The sequence below is a fragment of the Stigmatopora argus genome, chromosome 16, assembly GCF_051989625.1.
Source record: "Stigmatopora argus isolate UIUO_Sarg chromosome 16, RoL_Sarg_1.0, whole genome shotgun sequence".
NCBI lineage: Eukaryota > Metazoa > Chordata > Actinopteri > Syngnathiformes > Syngnathidae > Stigmatopora > Stigmatopora argus.
In genome coordinates, this window is record NC_135402.1 from 11,173,907 (window position 1) to 11,192,601 (window position 18,695).

Below are 18,695 nucleotides of genomic sequence, written 5' to 3' on the forward strand. Positions count from 1 at the left end.
CCGGTCTTTTGGTCGCCGGTCTTTTGGTCGCCGGTCTTTTGGTCGCGGTCTTTTGGTCGCGGTATTTTGGTCGGCCCGACCACGACAACAGGCGACCAAAAGACCGGCGACCAAAAGACCGGCGACCAAAAGACCGACGCCCAAAAGACCGGCGACAAAACAAGGTAAAACAACACGGTCTACGCATCAATAAAAGCCAACAATGGCCATGAGCAGTTTCACTGAGACGACGTGTGAGTGTATAAGAGTTTGTATGTACATGTGTTGTCCCTTTAAGAAGCTACGTCAGTCAGGGTCTTAACAAGTTCTCCAACAAAAAACAATACAATAAAAGTCCGGGAAATTTGGAGCTTTTCTTTAGCCTAATAATTACTAGGGCATTAAGTATGACTAAATAGTAATTAGCAGTTTGTATTTAGGGAATTTGAGCAACGATTTAAATGGTAATTATCACTTACCTTCCGGGCGACTAAAAGACCGGCGACCAATCGACCGTGTACCCACACCCATACCTAGAAGCAATTTAGAGTGTCCAACCAGCCCACCATGCATGTTTTTTTGAATGTGGGAGGAAAATGGTGTACCAGGGGGAAACCCACGCAGGCCCGGTGAGAACATGCAAACTCCACACAGATGGACTGACCTGGACTTGAACCCAGGACACCAGAGCTGTGAAGCCGACACGCTAATCACTCGCTCCACCGTGCCGCCCCATGGATGCAATTAATTAATTTTAAAAGAAACACCACAATTTAAGGAATATCCTTCATTAAAACCAGCCTTCTGAATTGCGCATGACTTCTAAGTTAGTGCCCAAACTTTCTATTCCAGCAAATTGTTTTACATTAAACACATGATGATTAATGGTGGGTACAAATGAACAACATTTAGTGACCTTTGAGGGAACCTTTCTTGAAGACGCCTAACCTTTTCTTTGAGAAAATTTCCTTCCCAGAATCTGTTGGAGGAATAACAATGCACTGAAGTGAGCTCATTGCCGCAGGAAGGAAGCTATCAAGTTCTTTGAAGAGTCAGAGGTTGTCATTTGTAGGCGATCTTTTGTTAAGATGCAAATGTGTGAAGTTTTTGCATTTATAGCTTTGCAAAGGTGAAATACAGTTTATGCGCTTTTATGCATTAGAGAAATTTCTTTTCTCTGGATATTCCCGTTTCCTCCCACATCCCCAAAACATGCATAGTAGGCTGGTTGAACACTAATTGTCTTTGGCTATGAGTGATTGGTTGTTTGTCTAATTGTGCCTATTTGTATTAAGGTTATGAGACACACTACTCCATTCCATGGCTTCATGTGCTTCTTCTAGAGCTAATACTTAGATTAATTGGATGTGCTTGTTTGTTTTTAAATGTTCGAAAGTGGAAGAAAGAGGTACAGCATGACTGCCAATCAATCAAGGCTAGGGGCATCATCAGGTGGGATCTCGAAGATTATAAGAAAGGTTAGAGATGAGTCTAGAACAGCACAGGAGGACTGTCTAATGATCTCAATGCTCGTGACTGATCTGGGATCGAACCCACAACCTTAGAACTGTGAGGCTGACGTGCTAACTACCGCCCCGGACCGAACGTGTGTTTATTATAAAAACAAAATGAATAAATAAATAAATCGAATGGGAGAGACCGGTAATGGGCTGTTTCCCAGAAAGTTATGAATTTTGATATTTTTAAAGTACGGTTGGAATTTAACAATTGTGGTACAAAAACATCCACCTAATGTACAATTGTCATGAAAGCAATTATATGTCGAAAATTATAAAAATTATAATTGTATACGGCCAGCACAAGAAACTTAAATAGGCCTACGTTGCATGTCTCAGCTTTAACACTAGATGGAACTAGTCACTCTAACAGTGCCTAATAATAAATAAATAAATTCTCTTTGGATAAATGATTATAAAAAGTTAAAAATATAAATTGCAGGTGGAGATTGTCAAAAGAAAGATGTATGTTTTGGAAGAAATCAATAAATTATTAAATAAATTGCTGAGGTAGGTTAGCACGTCAGCCTCACAGTGGGAGACCTGGGTTCAAATCCAGGTCGGTCCACCTGTGTGGAGTTTGCATGTTCTCCCCGGGCCTGCGTGGGTTTTTCTCCGGGTACTCCGGTTTCCTCCCATATTCTAAAAACATGCATGGTAGGCTGATTGGACACTAAATTGCCCCTAGGTATGAGTGAGCGTGAATGGTTTTTTGTCTCCTTGTGCCCTGCGATTGGCTGGCCACCAATTCAGGGTGTCCCCCCACCTCTGGCCCGAAGTCAGCTGGGATAGGCTCCAGCACCCCCCGCGACCCCCATGAGGATAAAGCGTTTCAGTAAATGAGATGAGATGAGATGAGATGAGAGAGACCCTCATTGACAAGTGATTTTCTGCTTTTGCAAGCTGGCAACTAGCTGGTAAGGTATATCCAGAATAAACTGATTAATGCAACTGCTTGTAAATTGTCAACTCTTAACATTATATTAGGTGCCATTTGTGATGTATACACTTAATATGTATTTGTGAGAATTAATAGTAGATGAACAGCTCTCATGTGCTGATTAGCTCGACTTTAGACTGCTTGTGTTTAGAACAGTTCGTGCCTCCCGAGAACCACGTGACCACCCTTGCGTCGAGATCAGTGTCGCAACTCTCTTTCAACATAGCTTTGAGAAATTAAAATCAAGTACTCCACATTACACGTCAAAACTTTTGTTCCCACTTTGTTTTTTAGGGATTCTTTTTTTCCAATAGGCTGTATTAAATGATACAATTCATCACATTTCTATCTTTGACTCATATAATATTTACCGTAGGTCTTCACTAAACTGTTGTTTTATCCTGTTTCCGAAACACGGCCACTGTTTGTTGCCTGCAATCTAAACTGAGGGCAAATTTGTCACGCAATTGACTTCCGGTGAGCCTTACCACTCGCTCGCGTGCGGTGTTCATCGTAGTACCAAGAAACGTGGATGTTGTTAATCGTATTTGTGCCAAATGTCTTACTTTTCGGCGTTTATTGCTTGACATTCATTTAAAAAAAAATCATTAAAAATAGCAGAGTGATCAAGTTTTAGTGAGTGTACAAAAATGTCGGGACAGTCGGCGTTGTTGCTCCGAAAACAATTAGCGGGTAAGTTAGCACTATAGGAACAGCTTAGTTTGTAGTCTCTTTAATGTTCAGTTGTATGTACACGTGTATTATTGGATTGAAATGCAATGTTCTTTAGCGAAAAAAAAATCATTGGACACTTATTCAAGTGTCCAATTATTTTGTGATCTTGTTAAATCTCTGGCTCGCACGTGAAGTTCTACCCAGGACCAGAGAACGGATTCGAGCGTCCGCGTTGTTATTACATACATACGTGGTTATTCGCCATTGTCATGTTGACAACATAGCACGTTTAAGCAAATGAATGTGACTGACCTTTCAGATCTAAACAAGAACCCAGTGGAAGGCTTCTCAGCGGGTCTTGTAGATGACAATGACATCTTTCAGTGGGAAGTGGTCGTCATTGGCCCCCAGGATACACTGTTGTAAGTCATGTTCAGCCATCCTTTATTTGGCAACCTATAAGAAGTGCTTAATGTATTTTCCAGTCTTTCTAATGATCCTTCTGATATATTTTTCTTTTTTTTTCTAGTGAAGGAGGGTTCTTCAAGGCTACTTTAAGCTTTCCCCAGGATTATCCCTTACGACCTCCCAAAATGAAATTTGTCTCAGAAATTTGGCATCCCAACGGTTTGTATTATTTAAAAGCCTACACGCACAACTTTGTTTACATTTGGTAACTCTACAGAATAGCAGAATGTCATAACTGTCAACCTCAGCCAATCGCGCCCCTTATTAAGCGATAATAAACTGTACAAAGGCAACGCGGCACATATTTACTCACCTAGAGCGCACTTAAAAGTCTAAAAAAAAATCCCAAAGTGAACGGGATGCCCAATCAGTCGGTGCGCCTTTGTATATAACTAGATTCAAGATTCTGTAGATGTCACTGCATGATGCTGACAGCTTGACTGTCTGGGTACATTGCTTGCTGACACGTTATATTAATATAGTGAAAAGGGCAGAAGTTAATGATGCACATACACATGTTCAAAGCATGTCAACATTAGAAATCGACGATTATGTTTTCGTTTGCTACCAGTGACCGAGACAATCCGGATTAGTTTTTTTTAATATTATTTTTCCTGTACAAAAGTTGTTTGAAAAGATTTTTTTTTTAAAGTAAAAATGTATAGGTGGCAGGTATGGAATGTACATTCACTTTCAAATTGAGATCCTTTCCTAAACATAATGAATCATTTCATAATAGTTTTTCGTGATGTTCTTTTAATGAGGAAATTAAGTGTATTTCCGATAAAACTTAACTTGGTATGTCCCCAATCTGATTACGTGGACAGAAATCCCTACCAAAACCACATTTTCAGAGGATTGGAATCAGTTGAAAAAAAAATGGTTTATAAAATGTATGTTTTTTTACATTTTAGATCTAAGAAGCAACTTACTATTTTCGCTGTACAAGGATATTTCCAAAAGAACAAAAAATTGCAATTTTATACTACACAACACAGGCGGTATCAGCGAAAATAAAGACCATCTAGGCTCTCTTTGGAAGCTAACACTAATAGCATGGCGCAAGTGTGATAATCTCTGCAGTATTGAAATATTTTACATTTTAAAGAGCTGTAAGTTGTATGCATATAAGCCGTACCCTTGATTCAATAATTTTTTAGTTACAAAAACAGCTTAAATGCAAGAAAATTTAGATTTTCCTGTACATAAATGCAAATCTGTTTTTCGAGGACAGTTGCAAAAGATGGGGAGGTATGCATCTCCATTCTGCACGAACCAGGAGAAGACAAGTACGGCTACGAGAAACCAGAGGAGCGCTGGTTGCCTATCCACACTGTCGAAACCATAATGATCAGCGTCATCTCCATGTTGGCAGACCCCAACGGCGACTCGCCCGCCAATGTCGATGCGGCAGTAAGTTGTTGTCTGTTTTTTTTTTTGTAAAAAAACAAGTTTGAGCGTTAACCTGTGTTGGCGAACCTTTACAGAAAGAGTGGCGTGACGATCCAAAAGGAGTTTTCAAGAAAAAGGTCGCACGCTGTGTGCGGAAAAGTCAAGAGATGTCTTTTGACTGACATCTGCAATGTGAGTAACAATTTGAAACGTGACTGAATGAAATCATATTTGATTCGTATTGTTTTAGATGGCGGATTAAAGAATTTTCTCAGTAGAAGTTGACCAGGAATGCAAAGGAGTCGACTCCACCAATGGGATTTTCCCTATTTCTTTTGATCCATATGGGATCATTCAAATTGTAGGTTTTCTTTATATAAATGTATTTATTTTACAATATGTACCAGTGAATAGTTTTTGGAATTTTTGGAGGGCCACGGTGGTGGTTACTTTATCTGCCATACGCCTACAGTGCCTAGAGACTATATTGTATAGTTTCAGTCCACATCTACACCATCACGGAGGTTATGCAGTGTTTGATATACTTGGTTCTAAAGATGTTTACAAATTGCAGCAAGCCAAGGCACATTTGGAAATGGGAGGAAGCACATGTTACATCATCAAAAGTGTAGTTTAACATTAAAAAAAATGCAGTACAAAATAAACAATGACTTAAAATACATTATTGAATTGAGGAAAGAATTTATTTTACATAAGAGTGGTTATGGAAGTAAGAGAACGATCTGCCCAAATTAGAAAGTTCTACACTTTATCACTTAGAATCACTTTGGAACTGTTTTAAAATTCTTAATGAAAGGGTTCAATAATAGTGAACAGTTGGGCCTTTATCTTACAGTATGGGTGTTGTTAAATAAATCTATAGGAGCTCATTTTCTTGCCATGCCTTCCGCATGTCGTGATCTCAGAATATATCATTTTCACTTTAAAAAAAAAAGATGGCTGATTAGTCTGTTTCCTTCTTTACACTGTCAAGAAATACCCAGCGTTTCTAAAATTAGCAAACTACGTAATGTAAAGAAATACCCAGCGAGGGTATCCTTAACCAATCGGCTTGTGGGCTAAACATATAAAGTATTTGAGTACCGTTGTAATGTAGACACATCCTCTTTTCCCCATTTAAGGAGTTGAGTGATAAGTTTGAAAAGATAGGATTGAGCCATTATTCAATTTCCTCTTGAATGCTTTTTCGTTTGCAAAATTTGTACTACACGATATGAAAAATAAAAGTATTTGGCAACCACATTTTATTTTCTCTTAAATTTATTTTGTTTCTTAAAGCCATGTTTTGTGTCCTGTCATTGGTTTGCTTTTCTTTTTTCACAAAAAAATTCTGTGAATATTCACTAAGATTGGCATTTAAAAAGCATTCATGTTCATCCTTAGGCTGTAAGTCATTTTTTCAGAATAAACAAATAAAACTAATAATATTGCGCATGTAAAATCATGTTCTCTTTGCCTTGTAGTACAATATTGTAGCAAACTCAGAATGTAGTTTCCCAATGGCCATAATTTCTTTATTGAATTAAGCACCAGCTCAATTTAATGTCCACATTCACAACCCCTCTGAACTCTAGTAAAAAATTGCACCACAAAAAGCACAAATTGAACCATAAGAGAAAAAGCGTCCGCCGGGCAGGCATCGATGAAAAGTGTACGCTGCCCTTTTTTACTGTCCTGGAGCAGACAGACTCTTGTTCATGAACTGCTTCTTGACAAAACACATCCACCACTGCAACAAAAAAAAAATCATCAGTTCAGAGAGTGTGCTTGCATCCTTGTATATTTTGGGTATCAAAATAAACAAAGCATTCAAAACAAAATACTTTCAGGCCATGAATTGTATACGGCCAAAGATATTGAGTATGACTTGGCGTACTGTGTAACAAGCAGATAGTAAATGGTTATAATTTAGTATGCGCAAATGCTGTACAATACATGGCCGGAAAGAATAAATAGTTACAAAATTATAATGGCAAAATAAGCATTGTGTTACAGTGCAAATACAAATGTAAATATGTAGACCCAAAAAAGTATAAAATGGGCATTTGAACACGTCCAGAAAATGTCTTAATTATAAACTTAATAAAGCACAGTATGTATAATTTAGGAATGCATGTGTTGAGAACAGTACCATAATTTATTTTGCTCCACCACTTTGTAAAAGCTCATCTCATTTTCTGAACCGCTTTATCCTCACTAGGGTCACGGGGGGTGCTGGAGCCTATCCCAGCTGACTCCGCGGAGTAGGGGGACACCCTGAATCGGTGGCCAGCCGATTACAAGGCACAAGGAGACAGACAATCATGCACACTCACACCCATACCAAGGGGCAATTTAGAGCATCCAATCAGCCTACCATGCATGTTTTTGGAATGTGGGAGGAAACCCACGCAAGAATATGCAAGCTCCACACAGGTGGACCTACGACCTGGATTTGAACCCAGGACCCCAGAGTTGTGAGGCCGACGCGCTAACCACTTGCACCACCGGGCCGCCCCACTTTGTAAAAGCTTCACGACAAAAATAGTAAAAACCCAAGAGGGGGGAAAAAGCCAATACAATTGTAGTGTAAACAGAAACGCTGAATCCACGTTTACCAAATGACAAAAAACTATGTGCAAATGATAATGTTGATATGATGCATCTTCATTATCTGATAAAAAGTACCTTAACTTAAGAGTTGCACTCTCAATTATTTTCAACTGCCAAAATGTCCTTCGAATATAACGTCGCTAGATGGCAGCAGAGATCACCAACGTCCCATATATTCATACAATTTGATAAACCAAATAGTGTTTCAGTCACAGATAGGGTGCAACAATCCGTTTCTTGGCCAAACAAAGATTTTTTTTTAAGTCTCAACAATTTGTTTTACAATTATGACCTTTTCCACCAAGAACATCATTCAGCTTTAATATTCTGAAGCCATCTTCAATAATAAAAAATTAATTACCAGTGAAATAAGACTGCTTCAACAGCATATGCAAAAGATAAAAATCTCAAAACTTCCTTTCATTACAATATTGATCACTCACATTTTTGCAATTCGGCATTGAATTTTTTTTAAAATTTGCAGCAGTATTTTTCTTCTCAAGTGAATTCAGTGAATTTCCCGAGTACGGGGTGAATAAAGTTTAATCTCATCTAAAAAGAAAACTACACGATTTCAACTGAGAAAATAGCTGACAAGATCGGCTACACGTTTAATGATTGATCAATTTGAGATCTCCTAAAATGTATTAATTCATCTCGAGTTTGGTGCATCTTCACCAGTCACGGAACAAATTAAACAACCATATATCAAATTTGATCTCCAAATGGGTTCAGGAATTTTCTTGGCTGTGTACACCATAGACTCACCTTGCTCGGTTTATCTGTCTGGGGATCAAACACCCGTTCGCAGAGCCTCAAGCCGGTCTCCTGTCTAATCTGCTGGAGGTACAACCGCATTGTATCTAGACAATGTGGGAGAATGTTGTCATCAGTTTACATTTGTTGCAAAATCCAAGTTGTCTATCCCTTTCAGTCACATTAATAGTATTGCCAAAAAGATGTTGATTTGTTTTCTTCTCGGCCACTTTTTACATCTCCTTTCTATCATACCTTCCTCCTGCCTGTTAGCGGGCTTGGCGTACATGGCGTTGAGCGGGAAACCGGGCTCTCCAGGAATAGGAAAGTTGGTGATTCCAAGAGTGTACATCTCCTTCTCCCCTTGCCCTCGAGAGCTGCACTGAAATGAGCCAAATGCAAGCATTAACTTACCGTATTTTCTCGCATATAAGCCACCCCCGTGTATAAGCCGCACCCCTAAAATCGTTGAATTAGACAATTTCTCGTGTATAGGCCGCCCTCTGATTCACAATTTCCCCCTCAATATTCATGGTTCTAATAGGGAGTACAAATGTGTTACTTTGAAGGGAAAATCGTTAAAAAAAATCCATCGCATGTGGTATTTCTGAGATAATGCATGAATCAAAAGCACATTATTATGGTCAATATCATAGGGAATTAATTCATCCAGTAATGCTTGTTTTCTTACTGTAAAACAGAAAATAACCAACAAATAGTAAATGTTACTTTGCCGACATCTACTGCTGAAAAAGAGTATAGCAAGTCTTGTGCGCATATAAGCAGTACTTTTGATTCAGTCATCATTTTGAGTTACAAATACAGCTAACATGCGAGAAAATACAGTACAGTGGTACCGCGTCATACGACCGCTCTTCATACAAAATTCTCGTCTTACGAGGGAAATTTCGATCGAATAATTCGCCCGTCATGCGATCAAAATTTCGTGATGCAACCAAGCCAGGTCTTTTTTGCATATCTTTCGTGTATAACAATATCTACGAGCACGGAACAATTAATTCAGACGAGTTCCTCCTAGGACCAGGAAACGCACAACGCGCGGGCAAAAAGAGGGCTTTATTATCGAAATATTTTGAAGGGTAAACAAAAACAACTCTTGATGCGTTCGTTTTGAAGACTTCGGCGGAGCGGCCAGGTGGTGTCAACCCGTAGAACTACGCAAGGTAAAAAAGATTACAACAAATTTAGAATTTAGTTTTGTTTGAAGTTACATTAAACGTTGAGTGTCTGTATATAGTTATCCAAGTTAATTTAAATTTGTTTGTTCGTTTACGAGTGCATTGTTGCCGTGGATAAAGCCCCCCCCCCGCCGTCTCGTATCTCGAGGTACCACTGTACTTATGTATTAATCAAGTAAGTTGCAAGGTTGTAGAGTAAAAAGTTACTTTTTAGAATCGGTATCATAGCAAAAACATGTATGACAAGAGAAAAACAATTTCTTACCAAAAAGAAATAATTGGATATCCTATAAGAAATACCTTTTGCAGCTTCTTTAGACATTCAGAGATGTAAAGTGTAATGTAGATCAGCGTCCTGTCTGCCTCATTCTGAATAAAGACAAAATCAGCATAAATGAAAAAAGGGAATGCAATTCCCAACATTTGGAAACATCTATTTTAAGCGGTAAGAGGGAACAAGCTAGGGCATGTAAAAGAATGAAGTGGATCGTGTGCAATGTGCGGTTTCGTCCTTAAATATTCTGTCTGCCTTAAAAATATAAAGGAAAACTATTGGAAGCTCTTACCTTGATCTCGTAGTTCTTGAAGAAAACGTTGGCCTTGAAATAATAGATCGCCTCATCAATTATGTCCGAATCTATGCCTGAAATGCATTAAAATATGCTGCTAAACATCCTCTACTGCAAATATAGATATACACATACACAGATATATTTAAATCATGTGTCAGAATAAATTTAAATGATGCACCAGATCACTTTTGGACACCTAGGAAACAAGTTTCAAGGCTACAAAAAGTCATTTTAGTAATTAAGTGATGTCAAGAGTAAACTATAAAATGGTCATTAGTTACCATTTAAAGAAGGACATTTATTTTCAGGTCAAATGATTATTTGCCTTGGATTACCACTCCATGTTATCAATTTCACCAGTTTATTTTCTTTACAAGATATGTCTCACACGCGATTTGGGTGTATGATGCAATTTTAACAAATTAAAACATTCTTGTGCAGTGGTGTCCAAACTCTGGCCCGCTGCCAGGTTTGATTGGCCCACAGCAAATGGTAAAAGTATAATTGTATACGGCCAGCACAAGAAGCTTAAATAGGCCTACATTGCATGTCTCAGCTTTACCCCTAGATGGAACGAGTCACTTCAACAGTGCCTAATAATAAATAAATAAATTATCTTTGGATAAATGATTATAAAAAGTTAAAATATAAATTGCAGGTGGAGATTGTCCAAAGAAAGATGTATGTTGTGGAAGAAATCAATAAATTATTAAATAAATTGCTGAGGTAGGCTAGCACGTCAGCCTCACAGTGGGAGACCTGGGTTCAAATCCACGGTCCACCGGTGTGGAATTTGCATCTTCTGGCCTGCATGGGTTTTTCTCCGGGTACTCCGGTTTCCTCCCACATTCTAAAAACATGCATGGTAGGCTGATTGGACACTAAATTGCCCCTAGGTATGTGTGAGCGTGAATGGTTGTTTGCCTCCTTGTGCCCTGTGATTGGCTGGCCACCAAATAACGGTGTCCCCCTCAGCTGGGATAGGCTCCAGCACCCCCCACGACCTTAGTGAGGATAAAGCAGTTCAGAAAAAGGGAAAAAAAGGAAAAAATCTCTTTGGGAAAAATGATTAGAAAAGGTTAGTATATAAATTGCAGGTAGATATTGTCAAAAGAAAGATGTGTTTTGGAATAAAACAATAAATGATGAGGTATTGGTCGATACTGGGCAAACCCACAATATGAGGTGACTCGAATGCAAAAAATATTTGACCAAGACAACCCTAACAATTACATTAATATACACTATGTAAAAGAGATGCAGACTCACCGTCTCCTCTCGCCGGCCCCTTAAATTGTGTTTTAAGGGGCAGTAAAGCCATGTTCCCAACCGTCCTGGTGTTATCCTCCTGCATAGTTGAGTGATACGCCTGACAAGAGAGGTGCAACACAGCTGCTGACATGTCCCAAATTCACAACGGCAAGTAAACTGTCCGGCCATAAATCACTCAGCTACTATACAAATTCAAACTTTAGGTTTAACATTTTGACATCATTAGACGCCGACGTAATTTCTTCGTTTGAAGCGAATGCTACCCCAGTTAGCCGACAGTGCTAACATGAAAGCGACCGCACGTAAAAGAAAGTTATTTGGAGTCACTCGACAGATACCGAACGATAGAACGTTTGGTCTTAGCTAAAAATAATTAGGGCACACTTACCGGCATATTGGGTGGCGAATTATTAATTGGACCGTTTACAGACAAATGCTAGACCCGTAAGATGCTGCTTCCGCCTTCTTTTGAAACAGGAAGAGGAAACATAGCACTTTGTAGCAGGGCCGCTAGGGGGCGTCCTAACAATGAACTCAAGAAGACGATAATGCAGTTTGTTTATTTATTTATTTTTTACTAAAAATAATATACACGTGATTTCAACAAAAGGTCACAGTTTAAAAAAACACGATAAATATAAAGACAATGACCAAAAAAATCCTCAACTCATTCGCTGCCATTGATGACAAGGACATTTTTTTATTGGGATGGCCGACGTTGAATCATCATGTTTCACTGTCAATGAAAGTGATAAACGTTCTATCCATTCAATGCTAGCCATTATTTTATTTATTTTATTTATTTTATTTATTTTATTTATTATTCTTACTTTTTATCCTTGTGAATCTTTGTATTTTATGTCTTGCAATGCTATTAAGTGAATAAATTGTTTTTATTCATACCTGTCGAAAAAAAAAAAAAAAAAAATGCTAGCCAATGGGTTGCTTTATATAACAGTCAATCTTATCTAGGTGTAGGAAGATTGTATTTTCTTCATTTGAGTGCTGTGAGGGTTAAGCTGTCACCATTATGCATGGTCAATCTAAAATAAAAACAGTTCTTTTATATAACATCCTTGGTTCATCTATCACTGTCAATGGCAGCCCACGTGTTAATCATTGGGCCTTTTAGATGACTAGTCATGGTAATATTTCTCAACTTTCCACTTGGGCTTTGAAAAACTCATCATAATTCATGTCATCAGGATCTTCACCGGTTTCCTGCAAAAGGGGAAAGAATGAAAGAATTATTGGATGCGTAGGGTAGTCCGTCTATGATGCCATTTTGAAGGCGCAAATACAAGGTATGAAGAAAACGTGCTCAGTGGCGTAGTGCTTGATAGAACTGGCCTCAAAATGTTTTCCACAGAAAAATGAATTGTAACTACGATATTTCTAAGTCATGAATGCGCACCATGAACTATTCTGTCCAGAATATGTTGTCATGCGTTACAAGATTATTTACTAGAACCGTATTTTCCAGACTGTAAATCGCACTTTTTTCATAAATTGGCTGGGCCTGCGACGAATATGTTTTTTCCCCTCTCTTTCTGGCCACTGACAACCTGTTATGTCGTAGGCTATATGTAGTTATCTGGAAAACTGTTGTTAAAAGATGCCTACTTTGTATTCCACTTGTATTCATGCCTTCTTTCAAAAAAATGATTTACTGGAATTATGACTTATTTGCCAACAGCATGACAGCCAACCTGCGTGAAGTTCGAGCGGGGGAGACTTTTTGCACCGGTGAATCGTAATATTACAAACAAATTTAAATGAATTTGGATTACGATGCAGACACACTCAAAAATAAATCTAATCTAACCTTACACTAAACTTAATTCTAATTTTGTATTAAAGTTTGATACCTTTCTTCTCCCAGGTTGGCTCTATTTGCCCCGCCTCCACCCTCACTTTCACTATCGATGGGCTGTTTGCTTCTGTATTTCCTTCAATAGGATAACGCACGACCACTTGCCAACGAGAAGTAGTTTTGTATTAGCGATCGCTCCCCCAATGGGAGCTAACAGGCTAAGGGGGAAAAACCACTGAGAAAATGCAATGCTCCGCCCAGTGCTCGCAGAGACATTACAAAGAGGGAGTTGCGACCAGAGATATTACACGAGGGAGTTGCGGGGAGAGAGCCAGTGCCCCTGATGTTCTTTTGAGCAGCCAACGAGAAGAAATATATACCGTAATTACTCGAATATAACGCGCACTCGAAAATAACACGCAGGTATAACTTTGGGCCAAAAAAATCTGGAAAAACGCAGTACTCGAATATAGTGCGCACCTAAAATTTCCCGCTGACGAAAATCAGAAATCTTACCTTTTTTTCTTCGTTTCACGATTGTTTTGTTCAAACAAATTTATTCATTAGAATCCTTCAAATGAAAAGTTCCTCTCTCTCTTTGTCTGTCCTCTCATACATCTCTTCGTTGAGAATCCTATCAACGTCCACGCTTCCTTCATCCACTTCCTCTTCCTCCCACAACACATCATCCGATTGGCTTTACGAGATGACGTAAAATCCGTGCGTCAAAGTGAGTTTGACAATGCTTTTTTCGATCGAAAATTTGTAATTTATTTTAGTTATTGATTATAACACTGAACTGAGAGAGGGTGAACTGAGACGGGTACGAGGCTAGAGGGGGGCAGTGGTGGTCTCGGCTTTACGAGATGACGTAAAATCCGTGCGTCGGCTTCACGAGATGACGTAAAATCCGTGCGTCAAAGTGAGTTTGACAATGCTTTTTTCGATCGAAAATTTGTAATTTATTTTATTCAATTCAATTTCAATTCAATTTATTTGGCAAGAAAAAGCACCAGGCTAAGGGCCATGTAACAAGACACAAAAAAAAAAAAAAATTTAAAAAAAAAAAAAAAAAAAAAAAAAATAGTTTTTGATTATAACACGCACCCCCAACTATTGGAATTAATTATTTTGCAAAAACCTGCGTGTTATATTCGAGTAATTACGGTACTCCTCGTATTAGCGATCTCTCCGTATTTTGCAGTGAGTGACGGAAAAAAACACTGAAAAAAATGCAACGCTCTGCCCAGTGCTCGTAGATATCTGTTTTACACGAAAGAGATGCGGCAAAAAAGACAGTGCGCTAAAATCATGAACAGCCTCTCATGTCTTGGCCACCTGGCTTTCTCGTATCTCGAAATTTTTCTTGTATTTAGAGATAATTATTTGCTCGAAATTTTACTCGTATCTCGAAATGCTCGTATGTCGGGGTGCTCGTATATCGAGGTACCACTGTATAATTTTTTGGGTTACAAATATGGCCTGTAAGCGAGAAAATACGGTAATGGGCAGTTTGCAGAATCAATCCAACTCTCACCCGATTACCAGCAGTTTGTAGTGAAATAGTTACAAATTGTAATCACCTGTAAATTGCCAATATAATATGTTATAAAGATTTCAGATGTGACAGCAAATTAAACATGCACAAGAAATTTTAACCCCTATAAATTTTTAAATACAAAATGTCAGGGGACAAATCATAATATAGAGGCAGATGGCCACCTGAGTTGTATACTATCATCCTTTACCACTTCGCGGCTTCAGTACATTGCGTTTTTTTTAATTTTTATATTGAGTATCCAAATAAATAATGTTCATTAAAATGTCAACCAATTCATTAAAGGAAATCTTTTTTTTTTACCAAATTCCCATCTGATTTTTTATCGGGAACATCCCTTATCGTTCTCATATTGGTCAATCTCTAATTTATTCAGTATGTGTGCAGACTGTGAAATGTTTTAAAATTACATACAGTTTTTGTATGATATCACTTGTATCAAGGAAATACACCCAGTAAAAATAAAGCTTAGTCCACTGCTGAAATACAAGACTGCAGTCAGTAGTGTTTTTTTCTTCTTTTTAAGAACAATGCAAAGTTTGATGCGGTCAATCGAGAAATAGTATGTCAGAATATACGAGAGGTTAAGCCTAAAGTCAATACACTCATTGGTTTGGTACCTTAGGTTCTTTGACTTCCAAATCCTCTCCATACTGTATAGAGAAATCAATATGTTGAAGTACTATGTTGATACCTTCCTCGTCAGTGCGATCAAAAGGCAAAAATCTCACCAAACTGTAGTCATCAATCTGTAAATAGAAATGTTTGACAAATAACTAAGGCAAGAATACGGAATAAGACAGTCATTAAGTTATTTTGTCATTGTCATCCTCATTTAGAAATACTGTATTTTCTCGCATATTGACCGCCTCTGGCTACTCGCGTCTGGCCAGTCAGAGCACGGTTAAGAACCGGTAAAAAGTAAGATGGCAAGCAATGGCAGGCACAAGTAAGTGAGTTTTTTTTTTTTTTATGCAAGATACGGTTTTTTTTTTTTAATTGAATTTCATTCATAGACGTCAAAATTAATTTTCTTAGGGTTTTATCTGTTTATATTTTCTCTATTTTGAAATTAATGACCGTATCGGCCGCATTGCCTCGCGTTATGGCGTTTCATTTTGTCACCTTGCAGTTTCGTGCATGTCAGGTCTAATTTGTGCATGTACCCTTGATTCAGTTTTTTTTAGTTACAAATACGGCATATATGCGAGAAAATACGGGGTGTATTTTGTCATTCAAGGTTTTTTTTTTTGTTTGTTTTTTTTAGTTAATGCTTTCATCAACATTGTCTAAGTATGTAAATACAGGAAATCAACACCATGCCCAAGAATTGACGTACTAATTCTGGTGTGAAAAAATACAATTGCAGATAAAACAATACCAGTTCACAAATCGCTTTGGTCAGCTTCTTGAACTTTTTACTTCTGATGGCGTCAGAGCTATCCTCCATCATGGAATACATGTCAGGGTCAAGGTACCTTGGCAAAACAGAACACAATGGTTTGTAAAATACCTATAAATAAATTGGCAAAACATTTATGGATTTAACGACTTCTCAGACTAATTACAAGAAGTAAATACAGTGCTTCTTAAAAAATGATCACTACCTATTCAAACTAATTATGTGTATTGCTATAGTAAATACTTATGACGACAAGTCCAAAACTACAGCTAAACAGAAACACACAAAGGTCTTGCCCAAAATGGACACAAGCACTCTCTGCCACGATATGAGGAAAAAATTAAGATTACTGTTCAATTTCTTTCTTGGCTTTTGGACTGAGCAGATCCATTTTTGTCATGATGTTAACTTGGGAAACCTCTAATGACACCATGGCACTCAGGGCTGCCATGACTCCTGAAATGAACTGTGATCAGAAGAAATGGCATTTATTTTCACACAAAGAACACATAAGAAGTACGCAACTATAAAAATTAAAATAAAACCTTAAAAGACTCGACCATAAACTGGGAATCGACCAGGAAGACTCCGCACACCCGAAACTCCCACTGTTGGAGCTGTTCCACCAGCTGCCTCATGATGGGTAGGTGAGTATACAACTCAATCTGACCTGGAAAAGACAAAGCTTTTCATTTTAAAAGGAGAAAGACTATGGGAAACATACTTTTTAGGGATGTGTCATGTGAGATAAGATTGTAAGATAAGATGACAAAGACGCTTGGCAATTGCTTGTTCATATTGTATCAGTTTTTGTAAGTCTATAAACATCGTAATCATAGAAACATAACAGCGATTCATCAGACTTTGCCCAAAGTTTGGTCGTTGTCATGGAGACTTGCCACTGATTAATCAGACTTTGCCCAAAGTTTGGTCGTTGTCATGGAGACTTGCCACTGATTGATCAGACTTTGCCCAAAGTTTGGTCGTTGTCATAGAAACTATACTATACCCTGTTATCCTATATAAAGACTGACCCACTGTTCAATCGGAGAGTTGCAAGGACAACAGATTGTGAGCGGTTCACAGCTGTTCGAGCTCTCTCCCCATCCTGCAGTCTGGTAATAAACCTATTTCCTATTAAATTGATCTCACTCTTTCTTAACCTGTTCCTGAAACTGTTTTTTACTGATCTATCATGTCAGACGCATATTTTTGAATGCGAGTCGAGTCGCTCAAATTTGTGAATCTGCCGATACCTCAGAAATGTGTTCAGGAGGGAAAAATGGCACATCCAAATAAATAAACGTGCATGTTATATCTTCCCCAAACTTCACCTGGGCAGTCAAACAGGATGTAGTCATCTTCAACGTGACCCAAGGCTTCCTCCAGCCAGTCAAAGTTGTTGGCAAAGTATTCCATGCAGAAGACCAGACCTCCATTGGGGCCAAATCTAAGAGACGGATCCTCCATCACGTCATCAACCTGAATGAGTTCACGGATGTCTGACAAAACATACACCATAATGACACAATTTTACTATAAAATCACATATGTTTAACAAATTAATACACAGTCCATTCTGGTGTACAAGTGTGTCTACATGGGGCAGTTTTGGTGACTTTTGTGTTAGTCGATCTAACTCACCTGCCATTACAGGATAGTCAAAATGCTCAGCAGCAGGGTCGAGATTGACCACTTGGACAGAACGGTTCAAAGACTCAAAATGCTGGATCATCGTAGCGCAGTAGGTGCTCTTTGAAGTATAACAAAACAAAAATTTCAAAGATGGTTAATTTACAGCTGACACTTGGACAAAAAAAATCCAAATCACCTTTCCACAAAATTTGATACCATTCTACAAGGCTCACAGAACCATTGACAGTCCCTTGATTCAAAATTCCAAACATAAATGTTCCAGGGGTAATTTTTCAAAGTAATCAAAATTAATCCCACGTTGAATGTAGTAGTGGTGGCTCCGCCATGTTGTCAGCGTCAAAACAAACAAACAAAACTTTATACAACCAACTTGCTCCGAGGATAGTTTCAAAATATGCCACAAGACGACATGCGGGTTTGGAACCACAAAAACCCGCAACTTCAAGTGTTGTAGCGCAAAATTCTGTTTTCACAAGTGCCCACTTCTAGTGCTAAGAGGCTGAAGCTATGATACGATGCAATCTCGACTATGAGCATTAAATGAGCATTTAGCCATGAATCGTCAGATAACTTACCTTACCGCTACCCGCAGGGCCCATTACTATCTGAGCAAATCGTGGCATTTTAACGCCGAAAAATAAAAACAAAATTGTTGATATAAATTTATCTCGCTGTTGGAAAGAACAACATTTTCGGTGACAACCGGATGACGGATACTTCCTCGCGCGCCCATTATACGAAATTAAAAGTGCTTCAATGGAAGACTACTGCCATCTTGTGGTAAAATAGTTCACGAACTGCACTGTAGTTATGATCAGAGATGTTCAAGAAATAAGATACTTGGGTAAGGCGAATAAAACGAAGTTTTACAGCGGCCTGCAAC

General features: G+C 38.4%; 3 protein-coding genes across 4 annotated transcripts; 1 reads left to right on the forward strand and 2 right to left on the reverse strand.

Moving 5' to 3' along the window:
- Positions 1 to 2,921: 2,921 nt before the first annotated feature.
- Positions 2,922 to 5,653, forward strand: LOC144090719 (ubiquitin-conjugating enzyme E2 G1-like). The gene is made up of 6 exons (XM_077622464.1): positions 2,922 to 3,129; positions 3,431 to 3,533; positions 3,641 to 3,738; positions 4,814 to 4,992; positions 5,067 to 5,163; positions 5,222 to 5,653. The coding sequence occupies exons 1-5, from the start codon at positions 3,087 to 3,089 to the stop codon at positions 5,151 to 5,153; spliced, it is 510 nt and encodes a 169-aa protein (XP_077478590.1). The 5' UTR covers positions 2,922 to 3,086; the 3' UTR covers positions 5,154 to 5,163; positions 5,222 to 5,653.
- Positions 5,654 to 6,481: 828 nt separating this feature from the next.
- Positions 6,482 to 11,938, reverse strand: arpc3 (actin related protein 2/3 complex, subunit 3). Its single transcript, XM_077622463.1, has 7 exons — positions 11,772 to 11,938; positions 11,381 to 11,480; positions 10,106 to 10,182; positions 9,840 to 9,908; positions 8,596 to 8,722; positions 8,353 to 8,447; positions 6,482 to 6,721 (listed from the first exon to the last, which is right to left on the reverse strand). Exons 1-7 carry the CDS (start codon positions 11,775 to 11,777, stop codon positions 6,659 to 6,661), a joined length of 537 nt encoding a protein of 178 aa, XP_077478589.1. The 5' UTR covers positions 11,778 to 11,938; the 3' UTR covers positions 6,482 to 6,658.
- A 371-nt stretch (positions 11,939 to 12,309) lies between these two features.
- gpn3 (GPN-loop GTPase 3) lies at positions 12,310 to 18,562 on the reverse strand. Of its 2 annotated transcripts, none has more exons than XM_077622462.1 (8): positions 18,388 to 18,562; positions 17,801 to 17,909; positions 17,491 to 17,658; positions 16,717 to 16,826; positions 16,507 to 16,622; positions 16,136 to 16,232; positions 15,375 to 15,503; positions 12,310 to 12,604 (listed from the first exon to the last, which is right to left on the reverse strand). In XM_077622462.1, the coding sequence occupies exons 1-8, from the start codon at positions 18,433 to 18,435 to the stop codon at positions 12,539 to 12,541; spliced, it is 843 nt and encodes a 280-aa protein (XP_077478588.1). In that variant the 5' UTR covers positions 18,436 to 18,562; the 3' UTR covers positions 12,310 to 12,538. The 2 variants fall into 2 exon arrangements, with proteins under 2 accessions (XP_077478588.1, XP_077478586.1); XM_077622460.1 differs by having other exon boundaries at positions 16,702 to 16,826; positions 18,388 to 18,560.
- Between the last annotated feature and the right edge of the window lie 133 nt (positions 18,563 to 18,695).